This window comes from Pararge aegeria, chromosome Z (assembly GCF_905163445.1).
Source record: "Pararge aegeria chromosome Z, ilParAegt1.1, whole genome shotgun sequence".
Taxonomy (NCBI): Eukaryota; Metazoa; Arthropoda; class Insecta; order Lepidoptera; family Nymphalidae; genus Pararge; species Pararge aegeria.
The window spans coordinates 12,000,359-12,027,706 of NC_053208.1; the positions used below are offsets into that span (position 1 = coordinate 12,000,359).

The 27,348-nt window shown below is 35.6% G+C and overlaps 2 protein-coding genes across 2 annotated transcripts in view; both read right to left on the reverse strand.

Moving 5' to 3' along the window:
• LOC120636549 (fer-1-like protein 6) overlaps window positions 1-2,057 on the reverse strand; it is a gene marked incomplete at its 5' end in the record, with an annotated part of 56,049 nt that extends 53,992 nt beyond the window's left edge. Inside the window, 2 exons of the mRNA XM_039908079.1 lie at window positions 585-725; window positions 1,944-2,057. Of these exons, the coding sequence (XP_039764013.1) occupies window positions 585-725; window positions 1,944-2,057 (255 nt within the window). The remainder of the gene's footprint in view (window positions 1-584; window positions 726-1,943) is intronic.
• A 6,786-nt stretch (window positions 2,058-8,843) lies between these two features.
• The window catches only part of LOC120636558 (LIM/homeobox protein Lhx2-like), a 57,622-nt gene continuing 39,117 nt past the window's right edge, over window positions 8,844-27,348 (reverse strand). The window contains exons 6-7 of the mRNA XM_039908094.1: window positions 10,639-10,874; window positions 8,844-10,281 (exon numbers count right to left, since the gene is read on the reverse strand). Of these exons, the coding sequence (XP_039764028.1) occupies window positions 10,048-10,281; window positions 10,639-10,874 (470 nt within the window). The 3' untranslated portion in view covers window positions 8,844-10,047. The remainder of the gene's footprint in view (window positions 10,282-10,638; window positions 10,875-27,348) is intronic.

Sequence of the window (27,348 nt, forward strand, 5' to 3'; positions counted from 1 at the left end):
AAGGTGGCAAAAAATGCCAAAAGTCCTCCTCCTATACGAGTTATATATAAATTTAAGGGTAGGCAGTGCTTTTGTGCATGTACGAAGTGCACGCCACTGGGCCTTTGCCAGTTGGCTTAACGTGCTCTCTGAGGCAAAGGTATAGGTTGACACCGCCAATTTCGTACTTTTTGACTCAAAAACACAATACCTAACAACTTTTGTCCCTGATCCAGTTATTGAATCTAGGGGGTCATAGACTCAGTGGCGTGCATAGAGGGTATGAATAGGGTATGAACTATGCAGATTATATAAAATGAAGAAAATGTTCAGTACGAGTTATAAAAACTTAAGGGTAGGCTTTTTATTATTTGAAAAGCCTTTCTTTAAGTTTTTTATAACTCGTACTGGAGTTTTTTTTTATTTTATATTATGTACCCGCTTAGTGGATACCCAGTTTGCACGCCACTGCTCATAGTCCGTGGTAAACATACAAAGACGAACAAAGTAGATGTTCAAGTGGATTACGGCAAAACATTAGGATGTGAAACTACTTACTGTATAGTACAGCCTTCGAATAGATACTATGAAACTAATTTTAATACTTCTCTGTAACAAGGTTCCTGTTTATTCCTCTTGATACTAGTTCTTTGTTTTGTCTTGCCGACTGACACGATTACATAGGAGTTTGCGGAATGACGGTTGACCCAACCAAGTTTTCTCCCTTCCAAAACGTTCACTGAAATCTAATATAACGTCCAACATGAATGTTGTTCTGTAGAGAGACACGAATCGTTTTAAAGTAGAGCGAGAGGTTAAAATTTTACTTCAGATTCTGAACATTGTATTAAAAATATAAATTATAAGTAAATACCATTTTTAAAATCATATTTATAGTGCTAAGACTAGTTGTTTTATTCACGGTACAAAGCCAAAATATGATAAAAACTTTACATCTAAAACATTGGATCCAAACCGCTGGCCCTATTTCGCGACTCTTTAAATGGTAGCTTCACGATCTCTCTTGCACAGTGGTAAATGGGAGGGTCCGGGTTCGAACACGGGAGAGGCAATTCGGGAAACTATAATTTTCGAATTTGTCTGGCCGTGATTAGTTACTAACCTACAGAAATAGACGTGCTACCGAGCGATTTAGCGTTCTGGTACGTTGCCGCGAGGAAACCAATAAGAGGTTTGATATAACTGCCATACCCGTAACAGGTTAACCCGCTACTTCATAACTCATCATAATTTACTAACAGGTGAGATTGTGTTCAAGGGCTAAGTTGTAGTGGAATAAAAATCACAACCTTTGACCTAATTATGCACCAACTCTTGGGTTGCGTCATCAGACGAGTAAGTATTTCCTAAAACCTCTTAAGAATGTTCAGACTCACTAGGCATGCGATGAAAAGAGCTATGAGTATCTCTACGTGATCAAATGTGGCGATCTGTAGAAATACTAGACTTTCCGATATAGCTCAGCTAGTGGCAAGCAGGGCACATAACTCGGAGAACCGATGAACCGAGAAGTCCTAAGATGTTGGAATGGTGACCCGGCACCGGTAAACGAAGCGTAAGTTTGACCCAAACGAGGTGGACAAACGACTTGATGTCGCTGGTAGCCGCTGGAAACAAGCCGCCCAGGACCGTACATTGTGGAACTCGGTCGACATCAATTGGATGAATGTTGATGATAATTTCCTGAAATGAAATACATACGTATTGTATGTTCCCGTATCCAGCACAATAACCAACAAGCTGTGCTTTAAACCTCAAAAGACCGCCAAATGTCAAATATGAAAAACATTCAATTAAAATCGCATACACTATAATTTACATCGACTCCACTGGTCTGCAGAACGGAGACGGGCATCCATTGTATTTCGTGTAAAAAGACAAACGCGCGCTGCTACCAATAAGGGTTCGTAATAAATAATTTATAAGAGTCGCGTATACATAACCTGAAAATACTGAGGCATCGCTTCCGGATTGTACTCATTTTCAATTCTGTAGATCGGCGGCCGGACAACTTTTTGCCTTCCACGCTTCTCTGACATCTTGGAGTGCATGGTTTTATATATTTTTTAATGAATCGATGCGTTGGAGCGGCGTACACTCTGCAGTATAAATAAATCAGGAGGCGAGGCGAGTTTCTTTTATAACGTCATCTGGGACATGTTGATTGCGGTGAATGACAATGAGAATTTGACGGGTTTTGACGTTTTGGGATGCTGCTTTTTTATTGTGATGCATGAGTTTTGAGTTTCGGGAAGTTTCGGGTGCTTCCTTTTATATCTACCCAGTAAATAGCTGGTAGGTTACTTTTATTTTTGGTTATTTACGGACTTTGACTGTTCTATATTGAAATATTTTTCTGAAGAGATAACCTAATATAATTATGTAATTTAAATGCCGATTGGCGCAGTGGGCAGCGATTCAGCTTTTTGAGTCCAAGGCTGTGGGTTCGATTCCCACAACTGGAGAATGCATGTATGATGAACATAAATGTTTTTTAGTGTCTGTTTATTTGCATATTCTAAGTATTGATGTATATGATTACGCTTACTTAAGGGTTGTATGTGTGTAAAATAGTCATCGTTTATTTATTTATTCAGTTGTAACCAATTTTTCCAAGTTCCACTACCTGTTAGCCCTCGACTGAATCACACCAGGGTGGATGGTGCAGTCCATTTATGTCAGGGGTAGGTATGCCTGTTATAAAAAATAACACCTCGAATCGGCTACCGCTAACGCTAAACCTCACGTCTTAATAGCAGATCATTGTAAGCAGGGTTCTAGCTAGCGAAGGCCGAAGGCTTCCAAAAGACCAGACCAGTGAAAACTCAGAAATATTAAATTCCCTAAATGCATCTGCCAGGGTTCGAACCCGGGACCTTTATTATACGAATGAGCCCACAGGGCTCACTGCACAGGGAGAACGTCGAAACTGCGGTTCAGAGGAAAAAAATTTAGGTAGAGGTACTTACAGTTTTATCACCAGCTGCTTTTCCTCGGTCACTTGTTCCAGGAGATTATTTCATCATCGTTCTTCCAGTCTAATATGAACTGAGGAAAGCCGTTTCCATTTTCATCATAACATCAACCTATTACCGGCCCATTTTAGGATACGAGTCAACCACTCTGGCCCCGTGCGGATTGGTAGACAATATTATTAACTCAAACTGGGGTTATATATGTAGAAAATAACCAAAGCTTTAGCTAAGCTAAGCAAAGGTAGCTTCTGTGATTCTGCTTATGGACCGTATTAGTCAAGTTGCATAAGTGCAAGTTTGATCCAAAATTTAAATCCAAAACTAATATTATTTAACTAATAAGTTCCATTTTATAGTTAGTTCCTACTTCTTGTAGGTATTTACGTCCATATACCTTAACCATTCCACTATTGAGACAAGGATATGAATAACATCATTAAAATAGCTCCAATATCTTTTGTATTAAACAGATACCATATTGATGCGCGATTCGAAGATTTATAGAGCAAACTAGAGTCTCACGCCGGACCTACCAAAATCGCGCGCTATGCGATCTTGTTAAAATATCTCCAAGATTTATAACGGAACGTCAATATTTTAATGAATTCCTATGCTACTGTAAATAAATATCTTATACAATAGAGCCAGGCGGCTGTATTATACTTAATTAAATTTATGATGAAATACCGAATACCAGGATTGTGATTGTTTAAATTCGATTACAGCTGGAGATCCCTTTTTGATAGATAGGTAACCGCCGTCCATAGGATTAATATAGAAGGGACGAGTGACGGGCACAATCTCTTACATTATATTCGGAAAAGTTAAGTTTCTCTTTTAATTTTTGAATATAAGAAAAGCTTTTGTTTTTGTACTTTAGCATTTATAGTACGCTACAGTAGTTGAACTCATTTCATAAACATAATCTGCTGGCCCGACCCAATGCTACCAGGTAGGTTATTTCTGCATGCCATGGCCTTGTAACTACGTGTTTATTATCCATAGCTGCCTGCAATTCGTTTGACCACCTATTGGGGGATCTACCAGCACCTACCTACCGGACCCATATCGGCCATTGGCCCTCCGAAGTATTTATGATTATTTATTATGTTAATAGTTAACAGCAAAGCAATGTTGCACGTGATATTTGTAAATATCCGTGCGCTAAGCAATGAACCGGTGCCTTAATTCTATGCTTATATATATAAAAGAGAAAGTAAATATAATATATGTACGAAAGCTTCACAAGTACCTGTGATAGGCCAAAAGAATATTTGAATATTACGGGTTGGGGATTGCAGTAGATGGACACAGAGAACGCTGTCTAATGCAATCTTATTTATTTTTACAAACAGCAAGTAGCCTTGGTCATTGAGATCTAAATATAAATAAAATATAATAAGTAATCATTATAGATGTATACTAATTATTAATTGTATTTATTGGGCTAATCTATATATATAATAGAGAAAGTGTGTGGGTATGTTCCGTATAGGCTCCGAAACGGCTGGACCGATTTCAATGAAACTTTCAGGGAATCTCCAGTTTGGCCTGGCGAGTAATCCTGTAAAGTTTGGTGACGATCGGAGCACTCCTATTTTTGAACTGTCAAATACAGCTTTTATTAAAAATATTATGATGTAAGTTTATTGTTTAAATAACATAAAGCAAAATCTAGCCCGGCGAAGCGGGCTGGGTACGCTAGTATTCAATAAAACAAAAAGTCATGTTTCATAGGTCTCAATATATTACTTGTAGAGTATAAATAGGTTTACGCATAATGTACATACAATACTATAACTACAAAGGTACATTCCTTAATATTAAAATTACAGTAAAAAAATTATCACACTAAAAATCGCGCAAGTACACGCATGTGTGTCTGTATTGAAAAATAGAATGAGTGGCCCCAACTTGCGCTGATGTATGCGATTGATTTAGCCTTATTACGAGGAGCTAGCGTAGACAGCGACCGCATATCATGCAGACTTATACCTTATACCAGGTGTACGAGTTCTCAACACATCAGAGTGCAATTGTGATATTTTCCACCTACGCATACATATTCGATCGCGTGTTAGTTAACTACGATTTATATGGTATTGAAAGAGCGCTATTAAGGTCAGTACAGTTGCCCAGTATCGTAACTAGATGGCGCCCCTTTGATACCGTATAAATCGTAATTAACTTTCACGCGAGCGAAAGTGTAGCTTGGGTTATGGTTACTAAGATGACTGTTGAATATTTTTTATGAATAGTATACATAAATAATTTTAATATACAGATAAACTTTAAAAACTCATGTTCATCACACAAACATTTTCCAGTTGTGGGAATCGAACCCACGGCGTTGGACTCACAAAGCAGAGTCGCTGCCCAGTGCACCACTCGGCCGTCAAATAAATACAGTACAGTAATTTTCGGAATGTATTTTAATCTAACCCGTACCATCCATATTCATGTGTACTTATTGCACCTATCGCACTAATCGGATTGCTATTTTATACCTCAGCTAGTTGACTGTATAATTTTGGCACAACTAATTTAATTATAAGCCTTATTCTTTAAAATCTTTGGAGTAGATGCGGTTCTTTGTCACACCTTAACCGTGCCTTGCAAATGTAAGAAGGTTCCAATACACTGCGTAATAACTCCAATAACACTTAAAGTTAGCGATTAAATATTTTAAAACTACCGAAATACTCAATTGAGAGTACAAAAATATAATATTTTTTATTTTACTTTAAGATAACTTAGACATTCTTTCGGAATATGATCAAGGATAACATATAATTTTTGAAGTTATACTTCTCTTGGCGCGTTAGGGAAAAATTATGAGAATTAATTTTAACGATGCGCGCGCGCACGCCGTGTCACAAAACGAACTGAAGTTAGCTATACGGTTTGACAGTGTACACTTTCAATTTTCAAAGTCCGCGGGCGCATTAGGGTGATTCAATTGTACTTAAATCTCAAATTTTAATGTTGGTTGTCCGATAATGAGTCTAATAGTATTCCAAATTTAATTATGTTTTTAATGTTCTTTCTTTAATTATATAGAAATATTTTTTTTGTGATACTTAAATAAACTTTATTTAACTAATTGATATTGCGTTATAATAAAACTTTCAATGTATTAAATACCTTTTTCTACAAACAGTAGAATAAGGCGAGAGATAAAATTTTTGAAAAGATTTTCAATTTTTATCTCATTACGCCAAAGGAGTATAACTTCTAACGAGTGTAAATAAGTACACACACGTTTTTTTTACTATCAAGTAAAAAAAGTTTAAGTTCCATGAACTCAATAAAGCAGTACCTTAATAATGGGGGAAGAAAATTGAATATGAGGTCACATGGCATGGCACACTCGCGCACGTTTTAGCATTCTTATATCCTATACTTCAGTATACTGTATTTACCTACTGAAAACCCTATGAGTTGTAACCCATTGGCAAAGTATTACAATCCAAATCCAAATATGTATGCCAATACTTATTTAATTCACATACTTAATGTAAAACCCTTCCGAATTCATTGGTATGCAATTATTCAAATACTAACGGACCAGGCAGACATCGTCCTACCCGGTAAAGCAGCGCCACTACTTGGTCTAATTAAACTTTAAAACTAACACCAAAAACCCATTGTATTATACAAACAAACGTTTATCAGCATCGGTACAGCTGTTTAGGAGGTGTAAGGGGATAAGCATGTACATAAGGATTTTACTTGTTTTCTCAATGTTTAAACCTTCCCCAGACCTCCATAAGAATTTCAAGACTTAAATTAGTCAATGCTTCTAAAAATATAGAACATGTTTTCCATCCACATCAATCAGTCGTCCTGGTCATTTCGTGAAGCGAAGTACTTGTAGTGTATGTTAAGAGTCGTACAGCTCATTTTGTGCCGTCGGTCGCCATACAAGCACCTTGGAATCCCAACGTCCATCCATCCTCCATCGCCCGCTGAGTTACTCTAAGCCGTCTTATGAGGCCCATAGTAAGCTACCACGATTCAGATTTTTGAGTCATCACTGGCATCACGCACTGTTCGAAGACTTTGGTACTTAGATATTTAGGATTAATAGATGTTACTAAGCTTGCCGAACGCCCATCCATGAAGATTCGGCGGTTTGCCTTTTTCTCGAAATTAAAACTCCTAACTGGATCGTGAGCCCTAGATCCTAAAATTTCAAAAATGTTTTAAACCACACGCTGTACTATTCGTAAATTGTTTACCGATGAATTCGAGGCTTGTAATTTATTTATTATTTTTATAATAAATATTGAAGATTTACAAATCCATATTGTACGAAACACGGAGCAGGGTAAAAGTATTTAAAAAACCAGATCACTGCTATGCGTAAATATATAAATATTAGGCATATCTGTACAAAATCAATATAATAATATTGCTTTTGCACAGATATTTGTTGTTTGCGTTGTTTTGTAACAAAAATATGATACACAGAGTGTGTATCATATTTTTGTCGAACGTGTTTTATCGAATTTGTATGGTGACAGGTTACGAAAAGTTACGTTAGGAAAACGAACTAATATATAAATAAATAAATAGACTCAGTAAACACTAAGTTATTAGTAGACGTTTTTAGGAATATAAAACTAGTCTATGCTAGCTAGTATTATCTATAGTTATTTTTGTATTGTTTAAGCACAATAGTATGAAATTTGATATAACTCACTTTATGCATAGCATCAATGTCCATAAATTATAATGACGAGAACTTGTAGACAGTAATACTATCCCACCCCTCCATCCTCCTGTAAAGTTGGTCGAAATTTGCGTTTGTTTGAGTCAATTAAAATAAAAAATCTCGACAAACTCTCTCTGCGACTCAAAAAAATGTTGGCTTTGATTGATTCAGTTTTAAAATATCACGCTTGACTAAATTAAAAAATTTAGCATATTAATGGTTCTCATTAGATATTTATCATACCCATGCGCTGGCATGCATAATATTTTACCTGCGGGTCTTTAAACTTTGACGGAAATTCACTTAATAAATGGTACAATAACATTAGGCATACTTTACTTATTAATCTACATTCTATATTTCGTTTACAAATACGAAACTAAACTGACTAGTATCACTTCTTAAAGTAACCTAGCGATCAAATATTTTATAGAAGATTAATATAATGCATTATCGTTAATACTTAGAATGAAAGAAAACGGATGTCCCTAAACTTATTAACTAAATAATTACACTCACCGGGTTCTCCCACCAGTGGGTGCAAGGGGAATTTGTATTCACCCGTTCATCAGCGCATGTAACTACGTTAAAGGTCTACGTAAAAATTTGTCGTTATTGTTCTCATAAATAAGTATAAATATATATATTTATCTATATATAGCCCTTCAAAATATTTTTAAGAGAAAAAATTACGAAACATTTGACGTCCATTGGAATACCGTTGTCTATCTCCAACAACCCTTATTAAATACCTAGTTAAAAAATATCCTTCACACGCAGATTGACTAACAGACAAACAGACATAAATCAATAGTACGAACAATAATCGCGAAATCAATTATTTGATCCATTTTACACACGGCTTAAAGTTATTGTAAAGTTTCAGCTTCTGTATTTTCTAAATAATCATGGGTAGATATACCTATACTATGATGTACTCATAAATAATAATCGGAAAAAGCAAATAATGAGAAGTTTAGATGAGAATTAATGGTACTAATAACATTATAATAATTTACACCGTAACTCTAATCACAAACTATTTTTACAGACTTTTTACCACAATATCACTTAAGCTAATTCTCACAACATCTACTTTAAAATCGATATATTCTACATCAATATATTATAATAGGTATAGGTTAGTGGAATGTCAATATAACAAACAAACTATTTTAATTAAGCTAAAGTATAAAATCATTTGGTTGTCATATTTAAAATTATATGTGAGAGCTGTTACCCATTCCAGTTTACTACATCAATTTAACGTACTAGATATAGTGCGAGGTTACTGGATATTACTCGAGCGATGTAGCTAGCAAGGTTAATCAGAAAATTAGAAAATCTGTGACAACTGGCTCAATCTGTATGATGTAATTTATAACATCTTTATTCCACCACAACACCACACAGACATGCTTACATGCTAAAGCAATTGGGCGTCGTGAAGTCAATATGTCCTGAGGAAGCTTCAGATTACAAGCGAAACGTGCGTAGAGAGCGTATTTTGAGAAATCTGTGTGGTCACTGTGTGGAAACGAAAGATTTTATATTAAAAAAAAACAACTTTACCGTTTTAGAAAAATCTTCGCTTAAACTCTTTCTAAATCTTCGCGAAAACTTCATTCCCAGAGAATTAGTAACATAGGCTATATTTTATATATGTTATATAATTATACAAACCTCGTCCTTTACTGCACAAAATTTAGATACAGGATTTTATTTTTTATTATATTATATATCTGTTGTGGGTGGGTTTTTATGTGTATGAGTTATTACTGATTGACATAAAAACCCATCCTCCCCCTAGGTAACACCCAGATTATGTTAAAGCAGATAAATGCTCTAAACCAACATTTCATAATGGTCAAAAGTTCCAAAGAAATTACAAATTACATAATTTGTCTAGTTGTCGTGGATTATATAGCAAATGAAACATAATATCCTTCATATGTATATCACGAACTTCAAAGTCTAGCCGCCTCAGTGTAAATTTAAACGTAAACTCATATCCACGTTAATCTGTCATTTTATGTGTCAAAACGGCAAAGTTGACAGATCAGCATACAGTTGGTCCCTCCTCTTCTCGCAGGTGTCATACGAGAGGACTAAGGGAATGTAACGGAGAACGGACAGCAGCTTCTTTGGCGCTACTACTATCTATTGCCATCAGCAGCCCGTCTGTCCAGCTTGGTGGTTATGAGAAGACCCTCCCGTTCGGAGAGGCCTTTAGTCCTGCTGGGGACTGTTATTGATGATTGTTGAATGTAAATTTTGTTTATAATAAGTTACACACTAGGGGCACTGGAAGCCATTTTCCATTATTGGCTGTTGCATCCGTGCGTCTCTTAAGTGTCAGTACATTTCATTATAGCTCAACGGGTGGGGAGTGTGTGATCTTAGATCATCTAAAGCTTGTAGTGATTCTGATAAGATCAGCGTGCCGGGTACACTTGGGGGAGGGACACCTCCAACTAGTGAACCATTTGCTGAATGGCCTGGGTTACCATTCATCATAGATCCGTGTTGGTTAGACTCTTGTCTCATCATGTTTCGGCGCCATTTTGCTCTGGCGTTTTGAAACCAAACCTAAAAAAATTAACACTATAAAAAGATTTCTATTTTTGTAATAAAAAACGATCATTTTAGTTTGCGATACTTTTTGAAGTCTATAAAGTTTGTCTGCATTATTCAAAGGCTCAAAAAACAGTTCAACGTTTCCATATATTGAGTAGATTTTTGTTTTTATTTATATCTTCAAAAGGCTCATTTAAAGAAAATATACTAAATGTAGTAACTGTTTTTTTATAGTGTATGTAGTTATTATTTAAAAATATATAAACCAACAAGACACGAATTAATTTTGATAGCGCGTCGGATTTTTTGAGGAGAGAGCTCGCTCTGCTAGAAGGTCCGTTCATCATAAGCCTGTAAATATGCACTGACCTGCAAAACCCTTTTAGATAGACCAGTCTTTTGAGCCAATTGCTTGAGATCCTTCGCGTCGGGGTTCTGATTGATTGCAAAGTAAGACTTCATTGTGCGAAGCTGGTGATGCTTAAAGCTGGTGCGCATGCGCTTTGTGCGTTGATTATGACTCGAGACGCTACCCGGTGAAGCCACCGAGGAGTCGTAAGCCAGCGATTCCATTGAGGACGACAGATCACCTCGGTGGAGTATTTCTGAAAAGATCCATACATCGTCACGGAAGAGTATCTACGTGCCTATTTTGTGCGTCCGTTTGTTGCAGATAGGTATATTAACATAGCAGTATAAATAAAGACGTCCTATTTACGCCTTTTACCCATCCTCACTTCGATTTTGAATAACTACTTCTTTAAAATACTTCAAACTTTCTCGATTTCTAGAGACGTGTTTAAAAATAAAAGTCCAGACGCACTCACTTCAACTTATCATTATCTCAAATTATGATTTACGATTTGGATTTTATGGAAAATCTAATAATAATAATTATAGTTAAAATTTATCATACGAGTAATAATAATAAACCAATAACTGGGGAATTTCCCCCTAAAGTATAAAAAATTACGTTATGGGCACGAGCATATAATACATCACAGCGTGAAAGTTTTATCGCACAGGAATATAAAATATTATGCGGTCGACGTCGCGAGCCTATAAAAAACAAAGTCTTTCAGTGCCTAAATTCGTGCGCAAGTTGTTAAACATAAATACGTAAAAAATTCACCGCCCCAGTCACCGGTCTCGGCCACATCCTACGGTTTTTCTATTGTTGGTGACAGGAAGACCACGGACTGATGCTGCCTTTGATTGCAGATCCGGTTGTGGTCAAAGACAAATTGCATCGATTTCAAACTTTTTGCTCTTGAATTCCAGACAAATAAATACGAGAATGTAGGTGAACCAACTAAACATTTCCAATAGTTAAAACGTTCATACACTCTTGTTCAACATTTCTAATAATCATTTTCGTTCATACTCTGTATCATCACATCAACCCATTAACGGAAAAGGGGTTAAGGCCTAGTCCACAGTGGACTCCACACACCTTTTGAGAACATTATGGAGAATTCTCAGGCATGCAGGTTTCCTCACGATGTTTTCCTTCACCATTGCAGCAAGTGATATTTTGATTACTTAAAACGCACTAAAAAGTTAGAGGTGCGTGCTGGGATTCGAACTCGGCCCCCCGAAAGTGAATTCGAGCTTCTACTCACTGGGCTATCACTGCTACCCACACACACATATACTGTACAATCAAATGAATTTTGTTTATTTACCTTAAAACCAAACAAACAATACGGAATAAATTATTAATAAGAAATATTTAGATAGAGTAGGTAAATAGAAGAACTTCAATACATTTATTTCTTACTAGCTGTAACCCGCGTTCTTCGTCCGCGTTTGTTACGGTTCTTTACAAAGCCCTTGGGAACCTTTTGTTGGAGTTTGATAAAAAGTAGACTATGTTACTCTCCGTCCTTGCAACTAACTCAAAATGCCAAAAATTAAGTCGATTGGTCACGCTTAGTTATGAAGTAAAGTAAGGTTAAACAAACACACTTTCCCGTTTATAATATTAGTGGATATTTGAGTTTTTTTTTCCTACATCTAGTTAAACAATATAGTTCCTATTTCACCCTCATCACATTTCGTTGAATATGATTTGAATACAACCATGATTTCTGATATAACCTTGTATGTCAAAATTTACTTACAAAAAATTAAGTACAGTTAGGCAAAATTTGCTTTCTGAGTACAATGACCAGTGAGCAATTTGATCCAGTAACTGCCTCGGCAGTGTAATACAATGAAGTCCATCCAATTTGTGTGGGGTCGCCTGGATCGTTTATTCCCAATAGTTATCCAGTCATGTATTCGTGCACAGCCTGTATTGTTTACAACTCAATGTCCTGTAAACGGCTGGACTAATGGAGACGACATCGAGCAAACCATATAATATGTTAACTATGCTTCGGTCTAACGCTGGAATTAACTAACTGGAATGATCTCTAACTCTGACGCATCAGATGGGTCATTTACTTGGTCCTTAAATATTATTTTAATAATAAAAATAAATCACGTCTTTTAACTGCGCTAATATAGTGCTAGGTGCTAGATAATAGCAGTTCTGGGTTCGAATATCAACACAAATTCCTGAATCTAGTAGTTTTATAATCATGTACGCCTTACAAACACGCTAGAACCTTTGTAACTCCACATGGTTCACTATATCTAGGAACAATAATTCCACTGTTTATTTCTGTGTTCCGAATCAATTGGTGTATACTTCCGACAAAATAATGACTGATTATGCTTAACACTATTCAGTAAAGTATTTCGACGTAAAAAATCTTCGCGTACCGTCGTAAAATATCTTCACAAACTAACATTTCTACTAGAAGTTACATTTATAATACGTGAAAGTGATTTGATAGTGTGATAACGCCTCCAATAGTTACATAGCTGTCTAGGCAAATAACAGGGGATGATAAATGTTAAAATAATTGAAAGATCCTGATGATATCGTATCGACGCGACGGTCGGTTACAAAGGCCCGGTGGCATAATTTATTAATTTCTCGCCCCGAACCCCTGGGTGGTTGTGGTCGCGCACCGGTGCAAGAACGTCTAATTATTTATAATTAAATATCAGAAACCTCGTTTCGTTAATTTACTGTCGGTTGTGAGGAACTGCCCAAAAACTAAAAACTTCCGTTTATTGTTTAATCGTTTAAGTTTATTTTGAAAAGGTTTTTGTTATATGCATTATAATAACGAATTTAAATCATAAAATATTTACTTGGATGTATCGATAATGCGACCTAGTTACCGGCATACCTCTGCCTGCTTTGCTGATTTTGCACTGGTGTAGGTACTTAAATAATTATAGTCTCGTTTAGTTACCTGACATAACCTCTTTTTCGACTATTGTACCCTCAATAAATTTTATTTCAATTTTCATTTTGTATTCACAAGTCACAACAATGTTCAATGTCAATCTTGTGTTTTTGTCAATTTCCAACCACAGACAAGGACGAGCTAAACGTTTTGATTTTGCAATCCAGTTTGCGTTTAAAGCAAAGAGTATACAAACATTACCGCAGAGCATTAAGTTGTGGTTTGTTCGATCGCGTACCATTACTAACCGCTCATATTAATTTAAATATTGATTGTGTAGCTATTAGTTTTTTTTATTTTTAATATTTTGGTTTTTCTTTTTTGATTTTCTTGTTTAGTTTATTTTTTTATTTTTTTTTGATTTACAAATAATTTCTTGTTCTTTTTCTCTTTTATTTTATTCTATTTTTTTTTTTATTAATTTAATTAGTTTTTGTTTATTTTTTTTTTTCTGTATGAGTATTTTGATATTTTTTAATTAGATGCGTTTGTGGCTGTATTTATATGCAAATATGTATAAGAACCGCCGATTAGAACATACATTTATTAGTGTTTGATAATTTAATGTGATTTAAGCGATTTCCTATTAGACTTGCTGGTGAATGGAAGAGTACTTATTTGTTTTTTTTTTCCTTTTTTTCGCTTGTAAACTTCATATATTTTTTTATTTTTTTTCGTATATATATATATATATTTATTGTAATATTGTATTTTATTTTATATATACATATTCTTTTTTTTTTTATTATATTAAGCATAATTATTATAAGTATGACTTCTTCTAACAATAACTCAGATAGTGAGGGTGTTTATTGTACAGGCTCCTCTTTATCCAGCGACAGCTTCCATAGCACAGATGTACCACTTGGCTCTGTTTTAGACAATACGTTCACACCATTCCCTAAAAATTTTAATGTAGTTCATATCAATGCGCAGAGCATTCCCTCGCACTATTCAGATTTTTTATCTACGTTTGATAACAAAGCAATTCATGCAATCTTGGTGTCGGAGTCGTTTTTGAAACCTTGCCTTCCATCAACTTCCTATTCTTTGCCTGGCTACCATCTCATTAAAAATGATCGAACAGGCAAGGGAGGGGGTGGTGTCGCCATTTACCTACGTTGTCACATTCCTTTTCGTATTTTAAATAAGTCCCCGTCTTTATACTCTGAATCATCTGAACACATACTAATTGAGGTTCAAAGTGGTCAAAAAAAACTTCTACTTGGGGTTTTTTATAGTCCCTCGCTTCATATTGATTATTTTGATACTTTAGAGACTATACTTGAAGAGTATTTAACAACAGTGGACCACTCTATCATTATGGGTGACTTTAATACGTGCCTTATTAAAAATGACTATCGTTCGAAACGTCTATTGTCTATTATTAACAGCTCTAATCTTGAAATATTACCTACGCATGCTACTCATTTTTTCCCCAACTGTTTTCCTTCCCAATTAGATCTCATGATTGTTTCTTCTCCAAATCTTGTAGACGCACATGGACAACTGCCGGCGGAGGCTTTTTCTTATCATGATTTGGTCTATGTTTCCTTTAGAATAATTCGTCCTCCTAAGGCAAAACCGACTATTGTTATGCGTCGTAGTTTTCGTAATTTTAATAATGATAAATTTATGGAAGATCTTAATAATATTGACTGGGATATTGTTTTTGACACGCCTTCTGTAGATGATAAGCTTAATATATTTAATTCACTTTTGACCCAACTTTTTGATATACACGCTCCGCTCCGGCCAATCAAAATTAAGCACCTTCCTGCACCATGGCTCACTAATGACATCAAGCTGCTTATGTCCAAACGCAATAAAGCAAAAAGTAAATATAAGTTAAATCCGACAGATGCCAACCGGACAAAATATAAAAAGCTACGGAATCGGTGTAGCAGAATTTGTCGAGATGCTCAGCGTGAATATATTCACTCATCAGTGGATCAAAAAAATGCCGACAAAGCTTGGAAATTTCTGGCTTCACTGGGAATCGGTCGTCAGCGTCAGCAAGATTCGCAAAGCATTGACTTGGAGAGCCTTAACAAACACTTTATAGCCAAATGTTCATTCAATGCGCTAATTAAACAAGGGACGCTTATCTTTACTCATTGCCTACACACGAGAGACCTGAATTCCAGTTCAGTGATACAACCGTCGATGAAGTTAAGAAGCATATTTTTGCTATTAAATCTGATGCGACTGGGGTTGATGGGATAAGTAGGAGAATGATAATTGCAGCGCTTGACGGTGTTTTGCCAGTATTGTCTCACATACTGAACTCATCACTTACTTCAGCTGCATTTCCCACCGTGTGGTGTAAAGCATATGTAGTTCCTATTCCTAAAGTTCATAACCCTGTAAATCCTTCAAACTTTCGGCCTATTTCCATTCTTCCGTTTCTGTCTAAAGTTCTCGAACGTATTGTCCATCATCAACTTAGCCTCTATCTTACCAGATATGATATTTTAATCCCCCTCCAGTCCGGTTTTCGTCGTGGTCATAGCACAACAACAGCCTTGATCAAGGTCTGCGATGATATTCGTTTCGCTGTCGACAATAAACTCCTTACCGTATTAGTTCTCTTAGATTTCAGTAATGCGTTTAACAACGTAGACTTTGATCTACTTTTGGCTGTTCTAAAGACAGTCAGCATTTCACCTCACGTTGTCAACTGGTTCCGGTCTTACTTATGTAATCGTCAGCAATGTATTCGTTCGGACAGTAAACTATCTTCCTTTCTTCCACTTCTTTCCGGAGTACCTCAGGGTGGTGTTCTCTCTCCGCTTCTATTTTCAATTTTTATAAACTCAGTGTCATCTGTTTTATCTTCGTCCTATCATTTTTACGCTGATGATTTGCAGTTTTATGTATTGGCGGCTATTGATAATCTTGCCGTTGCCATTGATAATATTAATACTGATTTAAATAAAATTGCGGCTTGGTGTCGGTCATTTGGTCTCCAAGTAAATCCAAGTAAATATCAAGTAACTATAATAGGCACGTCTTATTTCCTTTCCTCTCTATCATATAACAGGTTACCACCTGTTCTATTTGAAGGTACTGTTATACCTTGGAACAGTGCAGTCAGAGACCTTGGGCTAATTTTGGACAATACAATGTCTTGGGTACCTCAAGTTTCTGAAATGAGTCGCAAAATTTTTGCCGCTGTTGGATACTTGAGACGGTGGAAGAAGTTTCTACCGTTAAAAACTAAAATTCTCTTAGCTAATTCTCTTCTATTACCTATTTTAGACTATGCTGATATTTGCTACTTGGATTTATCAGAGACCATGCTCGATAAACTGGAGAGGCTGCAGAACGTATGTATACGGTTTATCTTTGGTATACGTAAGTTTGATCATGTGTCCGAGTATCGTTCTCGGTTAAACTGGATCTAAACTGGATTATTCGATCACGTAGGAACTTGCACGCTCTTTGTCTTTTATATTCTATTTTATTTTATCCTCAGACGCCACCATATTTAAAAGAGCGATTCAACTTTCTTGGTAGCAATGTTCAGTGCTATTTGAGGGCTAAGGATGACAACAGGTTGCATGTTCCTGCCTGTCACTCGTATGCGTATGGAAATTCTTTTACAGTCAAGGTGGTTATACTCTGGAATGGATTGCCAAGAGACATAAGACAGTCTAAATCATTAAGCATCTTCAAAAGTCGTTTAAAAGAATATTATTTATCTACGGAGTCATAAACTAATATATTTATATATGTGTATATATATATATATATATATATATATATGTTTATATGTGTATGTATTTATTTCTGTATTATTTGTATTTGTATTAGCTGTTTATGTATTATTGTTATATATAGTAGATGTAGTTTATGTTATTTATTTTTAAAATTGCACTATCCCGTTTCCATACTCCTGTTCTTCTTTCATTAAGGGTTGTCTGGAGGAGATCGCTTAAAGCGATAAGACCGCCTTTGCGCATTGTTATTCTTCTTATATTTATGTTTTCAATTTATATTATAAATTGTGTGCAATAAAGAATTTATCTATCTATCTATCTATACCTCAATGAATTTAGACAATAATGGGTGCAGAACATATATCAGAGGACAGAATACGGGTGTTGGGGTTCGTATTACTACTAACTAGCACGGTTTCGTAAAAATCAGCCGTCAGACTGCAAACAGTAAAATCTACTTAATTTGAAAATAGTTAATTATTGATTTATTTCAGTTCATTAGTAGGTTGGTACCCCTTTTTTTTAGCCAGTTGTTTCGCCCCTGAAATATGATTGCGACCTCTATAAATTCTATAAATATGCGTATTGTGCAAAAAATGATTATCATTCTAGACATCACAATCTGCAATACACGTCTATAATGAGCACTTCTCTGAAAGGTGTGTTCCTTTATTTAACCAGTTACCAGGGCGTGCTGATTATTCTAACCCATATTTGAGAGGCTACTAGTTTTTGCATCGTGCCGCACCGATTCTTTATCGGACTCTGAATTGGGAAGGCAAGTGTCCAATTTAAGTACTCATACCTACAGCTGAAACTTGATTTTATCCATCCGGTATTGGCTTGAGTCAATTTTGCTTAGCCAGTTGTTTTTTGATATCTTAACGGTCCTTACTCTTGATATAGTTTTAGAACTTAGGTACTGTAGCTAGTACAGTACAAGATTATAGCAATTATGTTTTTTTTTAATCTACTAGGTACAAGTTAGCCCTTGATTGCAATCTCTCCTGCTGTAAACTGATGATACCCTCTCAGATGGTAAAGGGCTAACCTAGTAGGGCCATACCAGGTTAGCCCTTTACATTAAACCCATAATCGATTTCTACGCGACATCGTACCGGAACGCTATTTTCACTAGGCAAATTTTCTTTACCAATGTAAGGTGGTATTATCGAAGAAGAGTTCTACTATACTCGTTGTATTTGATTACATTTTTATTGTAGCCTTCACCACAGTTCGGACGGAAAAATCAAGATATTGAATAAAGATTTATGTGTATTTACGAAAAAAATTTCCGTAGTTAATATTCCACGGAGAATCAGAGTGTTTGCATAAATAAGTGATGATATTGCATAATTATATATTATGTCACTAAACAAATTGTAGGATTTTTATGTGTGTTATGTGTTAACTGTTATCAAATTCAAAAAATCAATTCATATCATATCATTCTCAAGGTTATTTTGGACCTATCAATGCATACGTTAAAACAATGTGTTAAGACACATTTAATTAATCTTGGTTACTATACGACTGATGAATTTCTTAACAACAAGGCAGCTTGGAAGCAGACTCCGCTCTCATCTCTTGTAAAATAGAAAAATTAAAAGATTGTGAACTTTAAAATGATGTTGAACAAGAGCAATCTGCTGAGTTTTCTGGCCGGCTCTTCTCAGTGGAATCTGCCTTCCGAACCGGTGGTTGTGTCATTACAAACAGACTTGCTTCACGTTTCAAAAGTGTTTATAATATAAACTTGGCCTACTTAAAAAATTATGTTTATAATAGCCCGTTCCCGGCTAACATAATGATGTTTATAATAGCCGGGAACAACAGCTTAACTTGCTCTCCTAGGCACGGGATGGACAAGAATATAACAACTCAAGTAATACATGCTCCAAATGATGTTTGGAGCAGGTATTACTTGAGTACTTACTCCACACGTTGTGTAACGGAATTACGAAATACTGTTGAAGGGTGCATAAGTATATTTCATAAGAAATCAGCCTGTTAATATTTTAAATCAAAAGAAGTATATTTATTTTTTCATACTAACTAATTCAAAACATTATCAGTGTTTACTTATTGAAGATAAAAGATCGACACGTGTGTAGTACCTACGCAACGCGACGCCTAGCCTACCTAATAATGTGGCAGGAGTCACTTGATTTTACTTTTGCATGTGATGTTAGGGCTGTATCTGATTTCTTTCAGTAAAAACTATGGAAATTCTGTTTCAGAGATAAGTCGCAGAGACAGTACATAAAGTACCTCTAAACCGTCTGAAACATTATTTCAGTTTTTATTTACACTTTGAATAAGCAGGCCATGTTGTCGATATCAAAGAGTATCTTGGAACATCAAAACAAACCGGCATGTTTGTTTGGAGAAAGACTAACGACTCTGTTATCGCGAGCGGTTGCTCTCACCATTAAATAACTAGATTTTATTGACAGAATTAACATGTTACCGACTTTACTCGAAACCGTTTTTTCTCTCTAAAACCCGGTAATAAAGCATCGCGGTCGTAAAAGCTTCGATATTAACGATTGGTTGTAAAAAAATAAAGGAGCCATGCAGGAATACGTGTTTTATTGCACAGATAGGCGCCGAGGTTTGTGGTACGTGGTTAGAGTTGAAGCGATTTTTTTTTTATCAATTTCTAATTTATTATCTTTTTTAGCAACGGTAACTATACTTTGTTAAAAAAATTAAAATGGTGTAAGTAGTGAAATAATAGCAAAGATTCATTAAAAATATTTTGAAGATAATGGAGCTGGATCAGTATTTGTCGGAAGGGTAGGGTAACCCCGGCCGAAGCCTCCCACTAGACAAAAAAAATGTTCTGTGCACTGTACATGAAAGTTGTGAACAAATAATCCTAACGTTTTGAAATTCCTCATCATAAAAATGAGAATATCTATCAGCAACTATCAACGGTAGGTGGACGAACCAAAACTAAATAATTATTAAGTTCTATTTCGCTAACTTATGTCACTTGTAACAAAAACATAAATAAAATTTTGGTAGACCTTGTAAAACGATATTGATGTGAAAGGAAAGCTGCCAGTTCGGGTACCTACATATTTTATATCCATCCAGACCTTCGGTAGTTATCAAACAGTTCATCGGAAATCAAAGTATGTCAATTGTCACAGTATAAAGCTAGAAATACATCGGCAACAAGCCACTCACTTGTGTTGAATCAACATAATTTTTAAAGAAGTTTGACTAATACATATATTGTTTGACATTAACAAATTGAAATGTACGAAATAATATTTGAATACTAACATTTAAATCGTACGCTTTGTAATTACTTTTAGGTTTTTAAAATGTCTTACATGATTGTATTTAGGTTCAACCGCGCAATTTAAATATAAATTTATGCAGAATTTATAAGAATAAACACACTTTAATAATTTTTTTATCTGTTTGCCAAGTGCTATCCTAATGGGTGCGCTAGGCGAGCAGCCAAGGGGTACGCTTGGCGAGCAGCCTAGGAGAGCGCTAGGCGAGCAGCCAAGGGTAGGTAGGGTTTCGCATGTTATCTTAGTAGTTCTGTTTTCGACTGTGAAAGCTGGTCATACGCTGTAGCTCAGGATTTCTTGATAGTTTGGAATAAAATCTTTATGCCAAATATTCATGCACTATATTGGCTTTTTCAAAACTAGTTTTAGGTATTGGGTTACAACTAAAGTAGTGGGTTTTTCTGTTAATGTTCTCAGTAATTTAAAGTCAGGAAATTGGTGGGATCACTAAGAGGCGTATGAAAGAGGAAGGAAATACTCTCAAAATATGGCTTCATCGCTAGCTAGGTAAAAAATTGGTGATTGGTATTTTTTTTTAAATTAGTAATCAGATTCGGTCGGCTCTTTTGGCCAAAGCCGCCTGACCGGAATGCCGGTTATCTGTGTTCATCTATCTGAGGACACTCGGCCAATAAAGTTGTTGGTAGTCTGTATTGAGTAATAAATAAGTAGTCGTAGGTGTCGAGTACTGACAGTTTATCCGACATGCACTTTTAATAAATTCTTTAATTTTCTTTCTGATAAGGGAAGGGCCCTAAATCCTTTTGACATTGAAGTTATACGTCACATCCGATGTAAGTATGTGTGTAAACAAGTCTCTAAACTAATCTTATTTGATGGGTCTAAAAATAGAATTATACTAGTTGTTGCCCGCGATTTTGTTTGCGTAAAAAGAAAAATGTTTTCGACAGAAAAAGGAGTCAAGCAGAACGCGATTCTTATGATTTTTTCTATCTTCTTTCTATCTATATAATGTTCAAGTACTGACTGACTAATAAATGGTTATTTTGTAAACGCGCACTAAAAAAGGATTTAAAAAAAATCTGATCTGAATCTGAGAATCCAAGAAACTTGGTACTTTGGATCTAAGTTTAAAATAATTAAGTATGTGTATCATACTTTTTGGAAATTCTAACCCAAAAGGAGTAAAAGAAAAAAAGGAGTGAAATATGACTGAAAAATTAACACACATCCTAAACCGTTAGTCCTAGAGACATGAAGAGAAGAACTACAGAGAAGAACCGGCAAGAATCAGCTGCTCTTTTTCAACAACATGTTATAGTATACATTTTTAGATTTTTTATGCCTATGCTTCCAATCAGTTTCACATTAAGAAATGTATCAATCGTATAGTAACCACGGTTAAACAAATGAGTTTCAACACATTATTTTAACTTATGCATTGGAAGGTCCAAAGTTATTTTAGGAATCATATTATAAGCATATACTCAATCCCACAAATTACTAATGTACTTTTTGCAGACGATATGTAGATGTCACTAACTTATGTAAATTTTATAAGTCGGTTGTTATTACGAAATAGTTAGCTCATTTATCGTACTAAGTTACAGGGTAAACTTAAATATAAACCTTTTAATTATTGCAAAATATATTATATAAATAAATGTCCAATCTGATTTGGTATAAGGGCCTCAGTCTTTGAACATGCACGATTTATTACTTTTCCCCCAGAAATGAATTCGATTACGGTTTAGGTATGCGTCATTTTTTATTGGTTAGTTGATACTATGGGATTAAAGTGTGTAGGTATCTTCATTTGTTAACTGGCTTAACCACTAAACCCATAGTAGGTACCTTGCATCCTGAAGTCTATGGCTGAGGTATTCTTTATTCCGGCACTTAATACTGTGCTAGCAATATTCATCATCATCATCATATCGACCCATTACCGTTTCACTACAGGGCATGGGTCTCCTCCCACATTGAGAAGGGGTTAAGGCCGTAGTCCACCACGCTGACCCATTGCGGATTGGTGGACTCCACATACCTTTGAGAACATTATATAGAACTCTCAGGCATGCAGGTTTCCTCACAATGTTTTCCTTCAGCGTCGAAGCAAGTGATATTTGTAATTACTTAAAACGCACATAACTTACAAAAGTTAGAAGTGCATGCTGGGATTCAAACTGGGCCCCCCGAAAGTGTAGTCGCTACTAAGTACTATTAAGTATGTAAGCTCCTTCTAGCAACATTATATGTTGGTAAATAAATGCGGGAACTGACCGACTGAATGATTGAAGTAGGTAGGTACATAATTAATTACGGGTTACACCGGTTGCTTCGTAGAGCGCGTTCGGTTCCGATTATTATCACAACATCTGATGGTAATCGTTTACCCTAAGTGGGTAAACTAACCTATGCGGCGTGGTTCATTTTAATAACTAAATTCAGTCGACATTCGATTTTACTTTTTTAAATGCGGGTACGAATCTCATACTGATGCCTATTATGAGTACCAACATTTAAAGTTTGTTTGCCCATTGTTCACGCAGCAACGTTAGCTACAACGGGTTATGATTTTTAGGCTTAGCATACCTATATACTTTTTATTTTGAAAAGGAACGCGGACGAAGTCGCGGGCTAACGCTTCATAATATAATAATCCACAATACCTAATACTTTAGTGATTAGCTGTAGTTATGTGTTGTGTTTAGCTTGTTCAACAGAATCATGACATCTTGCTTTAGATTCCCGGGTCGGGCCAAGATTCTTCTGTCCAAATTCTCGAGGGCTTCTTTGTTAAAAATCTCAGTAACAGCCCGGAGTTGGAAAATTGGTGGTGTCCAACTTCGGGAGAAGGTAGGAGACTTCGTTGGCTAGTTGCCACTACCAACAAAGATATTCCACTACGCGGTTCAGCGTTCCGGTACGCGTAGAAACCAATTAGAGGTCAGGGGTTTAACATAATCGCTCTATAGCTATACCCCTCTAACTAAGCCTGTTAATTTTTTACATTGGTGAGATTGCAGTTAAGAGCTAACTTGTGGTGGAATAAAAAATAAAGAAAATAAAGGAGACTTGTGTCCAGCAGTAAAATATTAGACTTATAGGGAAGCCCAAGATGGAGACAGCATTACCCGAACTATCGGTACTGCGATCCCGATAGTTTCTTATTCGGCATATATGTCGCACTAAAAAGAATTGGCAAGATACTTTATATTTGCTTCATAAACATAACTAAGTATGTAAAGGGGATGGATCTCTTTGGTTGCTCTCATGGATGATCGGAGATTTATTTTTATTTTCCATTGATTGATTTGCTAGGCCCTGCCATGACAAATTCAAACAACGCTGTTTTTTTTGTTTGATTCATTCATCGATATACTATACGATTGTTCCTTGGATTATAATTATTAAAGATGTATGATTAAATAATAAGGGGTTTGACAGCTAATTTGACAGCTAATTTGACAGCCCAAAGAGTTTAAGTATATTCTAACTCCATGGTAGGTATAGCTGGTTTGTCACTGAGTCACTCGTCGGGATAATTAAGCAGTGCCATGCCATTGGCATGGCCGAGATATCATTATGACTAGGTACAGATTCATTATCATCATCATCATATGAACCCACTACCAACCCGCTACTGGACACGGATCTCCTCCCACAATGAAAAGGGGGTTAAGGCGTTAACCACGCTGCTCCAGTCCGGACTGGTGGACTCCATACACTTTTGAGAACATAATGTAGAACTCTCAGGCATGCAGGTTTCCTCTCGATGTTTTCCTTCACCGTTGAAGCATATTATATTTTAATTACTTGTAGTACTAGTATAATCCCAATTCACAAATAAAAAGACCCAGGAAAATCTCTTTAGCGCAGTGGTCAGCGCTGTGGCCCTAAAGTGGGAGGGCCCGGGTATCTGCATTTTCTCTGGTCTTGTATGGGTGTGACGTGTCAAACGACTAAGAGTTCCGGTACGATGTTGCCCTATAACCGAGCAAGGGTAAGGGCTGCCGTACCTCTTATAGGTTAGCCTGTTATATGCGTCATCATTTACCAGGTGAAATTGTAGTGAAGGGAAACTTGTAGTCAATAAAAAAGACAAAACTCGCGCATTTTAGGCCGTAGATTTGAGCTCTCTTGAAATCGAGAATTAATTATTATACCTATAACAAATCCCTTATATTACAAGAAAGCCTTAAGTTTTAATCAAATTTATTAGCTTACAAATTATTTAACTAAAAAAACCCTACTAAGTGATACGTGAAACACTCAATAATTTTTGGGATTAAGAAAAACTATTCAGCATATAACTATCTACTACATGAATGCGCAAGAAAGGCAACCGTTAGAGAAGAGTGGCGAAGTATTGCCAAGCGAGCCACAACACCCAGATGACGACCACGACCAGTCTGTCAAGACTGAAACGACTAAGAAGAAGAATTTACCTTTCCGAGTGTCCTAGCCTGATTGTAACCGTTTTAAACTTAAATATTCGGTCAAACCAAATTTAAAATCTTATTAGAACATATCAATCAAATGTTCGCAAATGTGGCTTTAAAAATTTAGCGCGGGAAGCGTTGCAGCAAAATGATTGCGCATTTTTTTTTTTTTTTTTAATGGAGCAAATTATCTATCTAGTTCTCTTTTCTAATAAATCCTACCTTTATGTTTTTTAAAAGTACAGGAGCGTTCCATTTTTAAATTTCAAGCATCTCAATTATCGGTACGTAGTGTTTTATACTTAAGAGAAAAATAAAAGAAGAAATTATTCTAATTTCGCAACTGTCCGGACTATACCTTATTATACTTTATACAGTTTGATAGACCTCATAGTTCCATTATTTCATAATTTTATTTACGGCTTAAGAAATTTTCGTCGTGTTGATAAAAAAAAATTGAATTTTAATTAAAAAATTAAGACTTTTTTATAATAATAAATCTAAATACAATTGCAAATAAAAAAGTACACAAGTACGATGAAAGTAATACGTGCATACTGAAATGTGACTGACCTCGACCTCCTACCAGGAAACACCATTAAAAAAGTTGTTTACGACGAATTTATTTGTTACTAAGGTGATGTTATGAAATTACATAAAAAAGGCACAAACAATCACTTCTTTCTCCCACTTAACACGTTAACAATGGACTCTCATACATTTTTCCCTCACGACAGAAATGAGTAGGTAATGTGTTAGAAGCGTATTTTCCTCTTCGTTTTCAGGAAGCAAAAATTTTCACGTATTTGTTTTACGACAATAATTGTATTTATATACAACAATAATTGTAATTATAAGAAGTCGGGCGTAAGCAACCATGAAAAAGACGGTCATGACCGCCACAGTCTCCAGAACTTACAGTTCAGGAGGAAATGAGAACTTTGAGTTCTGCATGCAGTATCGGGTCTTAATCCCTTTTAACTACTTTGAAGTATTCCTTGTATTTGAACCCATTTGTATATTAGCTAATTATACCTGAAGTGCCCACCATATGTGTATTTAAAATTGTTTAACGTAAATTTTATCATATTTTCATGCCTATAGGATCTGTAAAAAATATGGGAACTTGCAATTATGTGCCATTCACATACACTTTTAAGCAATTTCAAAGGGATTAGATGTTTACATTTTTCTATTCTATCAATGTTGATTGCGGCTACTTAAGTAACAACTGGAGACTCTTTATATAAGGTTAAATAATTAACAAGAACATAAGACAGATGCCTGATTCTCCCACTCTGCTTCGGCAAGTTGGTGGGTTTGGTAACGAATCCCGACACTTAATTGTATGAAAGAATTCTCCGTGGATATGAAAAACATAAATTTAGACCTCTAATAGGTAACGACATCGGCAATCGTGAACCGACAATGACTGATTTGCCCTGTCGAAATCAAACATCCTCCATTGACAAGACAAGATAAAACTAATTTAAAAAGAAAGTTTGGGATATACCTTCTAAATTTTTTTACGTACGACAGGTGACCTCTTGGTATATTTAGGTCGGCGATAGAACCATTTATTTACGAGGGGGGGCCCATTTCAAACGATCGCCCATGTTTACTAATTCAAATTTTGTTTTTATGGAACAGATTGTTTGGCGGCTCTTTAAGCTGATCATTAATTTTTAATTAAACTCAGTGGCGATGGAATCGTAATGATTAATGCCGTTAATGTTGTATGTTAACTTGCTTTTATTACTTTTATCAAATGTGTGTTTTATTTGCATAATTAAATGTTAGACACATTACTTATTTCTTTTTATTTTAATTCTTCCGTTTCGAAAGAAAAGCGGACGCCTTCGTTATGGTGGTCGAAGAACTTATTAATCATTTTCTTGCTACAACAAATACCTGTACATGGCTACATGTTATCAATAGCCTATATCAGTCCCTACTGGAATAAAAGCGTCCCTCAAAAACAAGGATAACTGTACTGTATAATGTTCTACAGGGGTTATAAAATAAAGGAAATATAATAAATATGAATCAATAGTAATAAACATGTTACGTGCTGATTGCTAGTATCGTTTTGGTGTCTTTTCATTGTTTTGTAATGGTTATGTTATGTTTGAAATACGAGTAGTAAGTGTAGTGTATTCAAACATTTTGTATTGCTTAAGATAGCCTTCGACTGTACCTAATCTAACCTGGTGGTAAATCTCAGTGCAGTCTTATACAGGCCATATACGACTAATCGGTTTCCACGCAACATCGTACCGTAACAATAAATTGCTTAGTCGCTCGCATAATGTTTGCAAACCTGCAAACCTTGATT